At 60.0% G+C, this 7,959-nt stretch overlaps 1 protein-coding gene across 3 annotated transcripts in view; it reads right to left on the bottom strand.

The window, feature by feature from the left end:
* PLEC (plectin) overlaps positions 1-7,911 on the bottom strand; it is a 58,716-nt gene extending 50,805 nt beyond the window's left edge. The window contains exons 1-2 of one of the 3 annotated variants that reach the window (XM_064268188.1): positions 7,811-7,911; positions 6,546-6,744 (exon numbers count right to left, since the gene is read on the bottom strand). In XM_064268188.1, coding sequence (XP_064124258.1) covers positions 6,546-6,738 — 193 coding nt within the window. In that variant the 5' untranslated portion in view covers positions 6,739-6,744; positions 7,811-7,911. Of the gene's footprint in view, positions 1-3,805; positions 3,894-6,545; positions 6,745-7,810 lie in introns of those variants that run through there. The other 2 variants (XM_064268196.1, XM_064268191.1) reach the window with 2 other exon arrangements.
* Positions 7,912-7,959: the final 48 nt, after the last annotated feature.

A 7,959-nucleotide genomic window follows, 5' to 3' on the forward strand; every position in this document is an offset into this window, starting at 1 on the left:
TGAGCTGCCAACCTTTTGGTTAGCAGCCAAGCTCTTAACCACTGTGTCGCCAGGGCTCCACTCCCAGATATAAACCCAAGAGAAATGAAAACATGCCCACATAGAAACTTGTACAAAACATTCAAAGCAAAATTATTCCTAATGCCAGAAAGCGGAAACAATTCAAATGTCTATCAACTGAGGAAACGATAGGATAAACAAAACGTACTATATCCACACCATGAAATATTATTCAGCCGTAAAAACAAATAGTTCTGATACCTACTACCATATGCATATGGGTAACGTTGGAAAATGTACTCTAAGTGAAAGAAGGCAGTCCCAAAGGGCCACAGAGCGTGTGATCCCCTGTACATGAAGTGTCCAGAATAGTCAAACTCAGAGAGGCAGGAAGTAGCTCAGCGACCGCTTAGGGCAGGGGTGCTGGGAGGAAATGGACGGTGACTGCTAACGGGCACAGGGCTTCTTTTTGGGGTGATGAAGATGTTCTAAAATTGACTGTGGTGCCGATGGTTGCACAACTCTGTGAACAAACTAAAAACCACTGAACTGTACACATTAGACGGTGACCTGTATGATACGTAAATCCAATCTCAATCAAGCTGTCACTTAAAAAAAAGCAGGCACAAGGTCAACCTAACCTGTGTGGGCAGGGGAAGCCAGCTACTCCCTATAAGGGTAGGAGAAAATCACACCCGCGTTCTCTCTCTCTGCCTCTCTCTCACGAACACTAAGTAAGGCCCCAAGAAAAGTCTAGAAGGGTCCACACCACAGACAGGGAGACCAGGGCTGGAGATGTGACCTCCACTGTTTTTCTTTATATACTTCCACAGTGCTTGATTTTTTTCTTTTTTAAACAAAGAGCACATTTGACTTGGACAGTAAATCCAGACCAAAAGCCCTCTCCAAAGAGTCCCAGTGACTGCCTGCCTGGGCTCCTGCCCACTGAGCTTGGCCCACAGACGATGCCCCAGCCATCACCCACTCACTCTGCAGGCACCCTGCAGACAACAGCCAAGGGCTTGGGCTGGTGCCAGGACACAGACTGCCAAACTCAGAGTCCAATATGAGGATGGTGGGGATATGGAGGGGGGTGTCAGGCACCCTGGAGGGCTTGGGTCCAAGAGGCAGCGTCAGGGCCCCAGGGCTGGTCATGACAAACCTCAGGAGAGCTCACTCACCCACACCCACTGCCCCCTCTGGGACCATCGCAGCAGCCCCTTCATGAGCCCCATGCCTACCCTCCAATCCACGTAGACTGTTGCCACCCTGCTCCCCGCCCCAACAATAGGACAACCTTCAAGTCCCTACCCCGGGCTGCCGGGCCTCTCCCTGCCCCTCCTGGCCCCATGGGTGGCTTCCTGCTCTCTCTGCAGCCGGCACCACTTCGGGGCTAGGGCTGCTCCTTCCGCCCCAACACCCACCCCCCCATTCACCTGTTACCCCCACTCCCCTGGACGTCCCTGATTGCAGCTTCCAGCTGGGCTCCTATGGGACACCCTGAGGTCCCCCATTATGGCCCAGGGGTGTCAGGGTCACAGGAATCTGCCCGGGCAGAGGCAGGGCAGCGGGGGCTGAGGGCTGCAGGCTGACCAAAAGCTGAAGACGCCCTGGGAGAAACACTGATCACTGGGCAGGACTGGAGATTTCCAGGGGGCAAATTTGGGAGTGACACATCCAGGCAGGGGAGTGGGCCTCAGATGTCGAGGTTTGAAGATCACTGGGTGGAAGGGCTGGGGGTGGACTTTAAAGGAGCAGAAGAGAAGTGACGTGTCCACGTGAGACAGCAGGCAGCGCTGGGGCTGGGGGCAAGGGGTGGTGTGGGGTAGGCCAGGAGACAGAGGCCAGGGACCTCGGCAGCCCTGGACAGGGGTCCCCAAGGGCCTGGGCCTCCCTCCCCTCCTCGGCCAGCTACTGCTGTGCCAGGCTTTTCCTGTCTGTTACTCACCTGCTTACAGCATAGATGACTCGATCCCTTCCTCCATCCCTCTCGCATATGGTGGTCACTCACTGGCTGACATCAGACGCCAGCTCTTCTGTGTCCCCTCCACCTCCAAAGCCACCTACCTTGCCTCAGGCCTCTAGCAGGTCCAAGGGGCTCGCCAAGGTCAGGCCACCCCTGGTTCTTGGGCGGTGGCCTTGGCCAAGCCACAGGCACCAGCCCAGCCACTCGCCAGTCCCCTTGATATAGGGATCAAGGAGATGAGGAGGCCTCCAGTGCATCCCAGAAGCACCCCTTTCTCCTGGCCCTGCTCAGGAAGCTCCCCTGCCCCTGCAGTGTTGCTCCGGGACTCTCCAGCCACACCAGGCCAGTACCACATGCACGGCAGCTGCACCCGTCACCTGGCAATTCTACCTTAAGCAGGTGCCCCAGTGTGCTAGGTGAGGTCGAGCCTAGGAGGAGCGTGGGAGCCAAAGCAGCCAGCTGTGTCCAACACCAGACCTGGCTTTCAGAGCTGGGCTGGGGGCAGGGTCCTGAGAGGCTCTGGTACCCTCAGATGTGGGGGAGGCAGGCCCTGCCACAGAGAGCAGAGGTAAAACACACTTGGCTTGTGACCTGACCAGGCCGGAATGAGGATTCTGGAATGAAACGCTGTTCTGCGTCCATGCCCTGTTTTAAATGTAGTGGTTGGTTCATAAACAGGTCCACCCTGAGGTTTTCCAGGAGGGCCATGGCCCAAGTGGTCCCGCAGCCTGTGGTGAAACAGCCCTCCCTCTACAAACTGGCCTCACCGCCGCGCGGTGGTCAGGAGCCCATTTTCTCAGCAGCGTCTGTACCTGGCCCAGCTGAACTGTTCCTGGAGACAAACAGGTCGGCTGCAGCCCGGCAAGGCCTCACAGGGGACACAATGGCACCTCTGCCCTCCCTGGACCTGGCAAAGGCTGTGAGGGAGGACCGCCTGGCAGCGGTGAGCCTGAGGCACCATGAAGCTGCCCTGGAGAGGTCAGCGGGCAGAGGGTGCACACAAGGCTCCAGCCAGCACCAGCAGGACCTCTCCCTGAGCTGCCCTTGGGGACCATGCCAGCTAAACCTCACGCGGAGCTTGAAACCCACTCTGCTGGCTGTGCCCGGACCCCTCCCCAGCAGCTCACTCCCAGTCCTCTGAGCCTCAGCACCTGCAGAGAGCTCAGCCCCCCAACCTCAGGCAGCAGAGAGGGTCTGCAGGTGCAGACAGACCCCAGCAGGCTGTGGTGCCAGGCAAGGCGGTCTGCCAGAGCCAGGCACAGCAAACACTCTATACCCCTCCAGAGAGGAAGGGGGTTGGCCTGACTTCCCCACCCACAGCTGTCCCCAAGAGCTGAAAAGGGGTGCAGCGGGAATCCCTGCCAAGGAAGGGTGGCAGCAGCAGGCGCCCGCCAGTTTGGGGAGGTGAGGAAAGGCGGCAACTATGCGACCCATTGCCAGGCAGCCACAGCCGCCCCCGCCCCATAGGGGAGGCGCTGGCCGCAGGGCAGGGACCAGCTCAGCCTTGACCCACGTGTTTGCCGGGCACAGGCCCGCCGGCCCCGGACCCCAACGAGCCCTGCGCCCCCGCCCCTGCGCGGCCCACCCCACCCACCCGCGCTGCAAGATGTCCTATTAAGGGCATAGTAGCGGGGGCTTGGCGAGCACGCTGAACCGCGCGCCCCGTCCCCGGACGCCGGCGGCGACGAAGTGTGAGAGGCAGCGGGGCTCTGCTTGGGGCAGACTCCGGACGGCCACTGTGGCCCCGGTGGTCAGTGGTGGGGCTGTCAGGAGGCCCGACCTGCCGGGCCCGTCCGGAGGGCAGCTCGCCCGCAGGGTAGGTGGGGGCGGCGGTCATACCTTTGTACTTCTCCCGCACCTCCTCGTAGGCTTGGATGAAGTCTAGCTCATCGGGCGGCAGGGGACCAGCCATGGCCAAGGGCGCGGGGCAAGGCGCGGCGCTGCACAGGGTGCGGGGCTCCAGCCCCTGGCGGCCGTCTGTCACCGCGGCCGCACTCGCCGCTTAAAGGGGCCGCCCCAGCCCCGCCCCCGCACCCAGGATGCCCCAGGGCGGGGCGGGGCCGGGGGCGAGGCCCGCCCGGCCCAGGGGAACTGCGCAACCCCGACGCCCCGGCGCCTCTCCGCGTTGGCCCGGCCGGGGAACGCTCTGGCTCTCCGCGCCCTGGGCGAGTGCGTGGCCCACGCAAAGTGCGGACCCCATGTGCGTCCTAGCGGGCGCGCACCCTTTCCAGCTCCCGACCGAGTCGCGGGCAGCTGACAGCTGGGATCCTCTTCACCCCAAGTCCTACCCCAACCCCGCGGCCCCTTCCACCCAGTCTGACCTCTCCTGGCCGCCCCAGGCTCACCCTTCCTTGCTCCTTTCCACCGAAAGCTTTACAGTCTCAGAGGTCTGCTTTCTCCCCACTATTTAAATGCAACTTGCCAATGCAACATTCAAGAAATCAGTTATGTTCAATATATAAAAAGCTCTTAAAACACAACAACATCAAAGTAACCACAGATAAAAGAACCAAAATAGGCAACTCTTACAAGAAAATGCAAATGCCTTAGAACAAATAAAAGAAAGATTTTTTTCACCATCAGACTGGCAGGGCGCCCCTCCCACATCTGCCATCTCCCAGTGTTGACAAAGGTCCTCCTTCCCAGACTGCCCCTAGCAATGCTCCTCTATAATCTTACAGTCCCAAGTCCTGTGACTGAGAAGAGGAATCCCACTTGTAGGAATTTGCCCCAAGGAAGCCATCATAACCCACACAGCACCCCAAGCCATCACTGCAGTACAGTGCCAGCCAATGACCCCAGTGCAGTCGATGACAGGGGCTGCCAAATTCCCTGTGGCTCCGGCCCCTCCCATCTTTAAAGGTGACACAGGAGAAGGGCCAGGGATGGGGAACGACAGTGGAGACCCGCTCTGAAACGGGAAGAAAAGATCTTATTCCTCACATTCCATATGTGATACACAAAAAGGATGGGAAGGTCAGGCAAAATGTCAACCCCAGCCCCTTGGCTAGAGGTGGCACACACAGTATTCATTTGCCCCCTTTTACTGGTTAAGAGCTTACCTGCTAACCAAAAGGTCAGGAGTTTGAATCCACCAGCTGCTCCTTGGAAACCCTATGGGGAAGTTCTACTCTGTTCTATAGGGTCACTGTGAGTCGCAAGCAATGTTTTGGGGTTTTTTATTTTTTGTGTGTGGATTTTGGCCTTGAGGACTAAGGTGCACCTGACCTACGCCATATTATTTTCATTCACATCATATGCACGTGAAAGCTAGATAATGAGTAAGAAAGACCGAAAAATAGCTTCGAGTTATGGTGTTGGCGAAGAATATTGAATGTACCATGGACTGCCAAAAGAATGAACAAATCTGTCTAGGAAAAATTACAGCCGAAATGCTCCTTAGAAGCAAGGATGGCGAACTTCATCTCACATACTTTGGACATGTCATCAGGACGGACCGGTCCCTGGAGAAGGACATCATGCTTGGTAAAGCAAAGGGTCAAAGAAAAAGAGGAAGACTCTCAGCAAGATGAATTGACACAGTGGCTGCAACAAGGGGCTTAAACATAGCAATGATCGTGAGGATGGCGCACGACCAAGCAGCGTTTTTCGTTCTGTCATCCATAGGGGTGCTACGAGTTGGAACCGACTTGATCGTACCTAACAACAACAACTACTTTACCAAGCATAATGTCCTTCTCCAGGGACATATGGTCCCTATGAGTCGGGAACTACTTGGTGGCACTTAACAAACAACTCTTTTGCAGCACTGTGAACTGCTGCTTCTGCTATCACAACACTGAGAGGCTGGCCCGGTTCCTCAGGATCATAGCACCCCCATCCTCACCTGGCCTGCCTTCTAGTCTTCTCCCTACAAGACTCAGTCTACCCTCCTGGCCACCTCCAGATTCCTCAGCATCACCCAGGGGTCCTAGTGGAGCCAGTGGGGTCAGTAAGCCACAGCTGAGCATAGAGGGCTAAGTGAGATTGCCTTTGTCGTCTCCTTCCCAGCACCTCCTGGCCCTGGCCTCCTGGCCCCAGCTCAGGCACTTTCCAAGGCTCAAAGGCAGGGCCCAAGTCCTCCTCCTCCCAGGGACATCACTCTCCAGCTGCCAGACCCACCTGCTCAGGCCTCTCCCCAGTGTCCATCCTCCTCCTCACTCTGGCAGCTACAGGAGGGCAAGGCTCAGAGAGGGGCTGGCCAACCAGGTGCCCACCTCCTGTAGGTTTCCTATGTGCTCATGTCACCCCACTCCCGTGGCGGCTGCCAGCATCAGGGGCATTGGAGGGCCCCAAGCAGCCAGCAAAATTGTTATCACCGTGTCTAAGCAACGGACCGTTATCATAAGGCCACGGATGGCCGGCTGTCCACAGCCTGGTCCACACGCTAACCAGTAGCAGAAAGCCCCACCTCCGGCTCCGGCAGCTCACTGGGTGGCCAGCAGGTGGCGCCGTGCCTGTCTGCGTTCACCTCGGACAGAAGAGGCCCTCAAAGCTCTCTTCCCAATCGAATACTTGCACGCAGCACACAGCAGGTGCTCAATCAACAAGGTAGACCACCGAGGCCCTTCGCCCTTACCTGCAATGCGAATGACTGCCCGCTCAGCGGGGTCTAGGACACTCCCGTTGGCCCCGGAGCCACCCCCGCTTCGCCTGCTCCTCTGTGTCTTCCCCAGGTTCCAGGGCAGAGTGTCCCCAGGGCTGGGGGAGCTGCTGCCTCCGTTGGAGCCATCCTCAGCCACTGGCCGCACCTCAGGGCCTTCGCCTGACATAGCCTCCTGGGGGGCAGTAGAAAGGGGGTCACACTGTGGAGGGGACAGACACCACACACTGACCCCACACCCTCTGTGTATCATCAGGATCCTGACCCCGCTTCTCTGCAGCTGGCAGCAGCCAGTCCCTTCCCTTGGCACCGGGATTCCGACTCCCCATCCCATCACCACGACACTGACCTCATCCTCCACCCTCTACACTGCCAAGTCGGGGGCAATTACCTTCCTGTGGACGCTGCCCGCACCCCCAACCCCATCAATCAGGTACTGACCACCCCAATCCAAGCCTGGATGGACTTTGATAAGGCGCTGCAGCAAGGAAGCCACCAGCACGCTCTGGCCGCTGACCACCGCCTGCCCAGCCTGCTCCCCAGGGAGAAGGCTCACCCCCGCCCTGGACACTGGCACTCTACCTCCAAGCTGTCTCCAGGACCCTCCATCACCCCCACCCTGCCCGCGCAGTTCCACCTCGGTCTCCGCAGTGAAGGTCTATTAATAGCTGGAGCCGCCGCCGCAGCGGCGTGGGCCGTAGGAGCTCGGCTGCGGGAGGCCGGGAGGAGCTGGAGCCGCCGTTCAGCAGCCCAGCCTGCGAGGCACTCGCAGCGGCTCCGCGGGCACAGCCAGAGCGCAGGCACACCCACGCGTGCACGCCCCCAGCTCCCAGTCCAAGAGCGCTGGCGTGCGGAGGTGACCCGGGCTCTGTCCCGGCAGGAGCAGGGTGGTGTGAAGGCACAATGTGGGCTCTGTGCCTCCGCCCTCAGACTCAGGGCTGGGAAGGGGGCCGCGGGCATCGAGCCGGGCCCACGCCGCCCGGCCCCCCGGCTCCTCGCAGCCCGCCCGGCCCCAGCCCCCGTCCCGGCGCCCCGCCGTCAGCACCCCCAGCAGCCTTTCCTGCCCACGCCCCGGCCGCCGCCCGTCTAGTTCCGCAGTCGCGGGAGCGCGGGGAGGGGTGCCCGCCCCACGGCAGAAGGGGCTGAGGTGTGGCCCCTCATCTCGGGACGCTTGCGGCCGCCTCCCCGTCCACAGCTCTGCAGCTCCGCGTCCCTGAGGCCCCGACCCGGCTTGTACATGCCTGCTGGCTCCGCTCGGCTCGGCTCGGCCACCGCAGCCAAACTGCTCCGCCCGGAGAGCCGTGGAGGCGGCGCAGGCGGGGCGAGCGCAGAGCCCCGCCCCGGCCCCGAAGCCAGCGGCGCGGGTCCCGGCTTGAGCGAGCGGGCGGTG

This window comes from Loxodonta africana, chromosome 14 (assembly GCF_030014295.1).
Source record: "Loxodonta africana isolate mLoxAfr1 chromosome 14, mLoxAfr1.hap2, whole genome shotgun sequence".
NCBI classification, from domain to species: domain Eukaryota; kingdom Metazoa; phylum Chordata; class Mammalia; order Proboscidea; family Elephantidae; genus Loxodonta; species Loxodonta africana.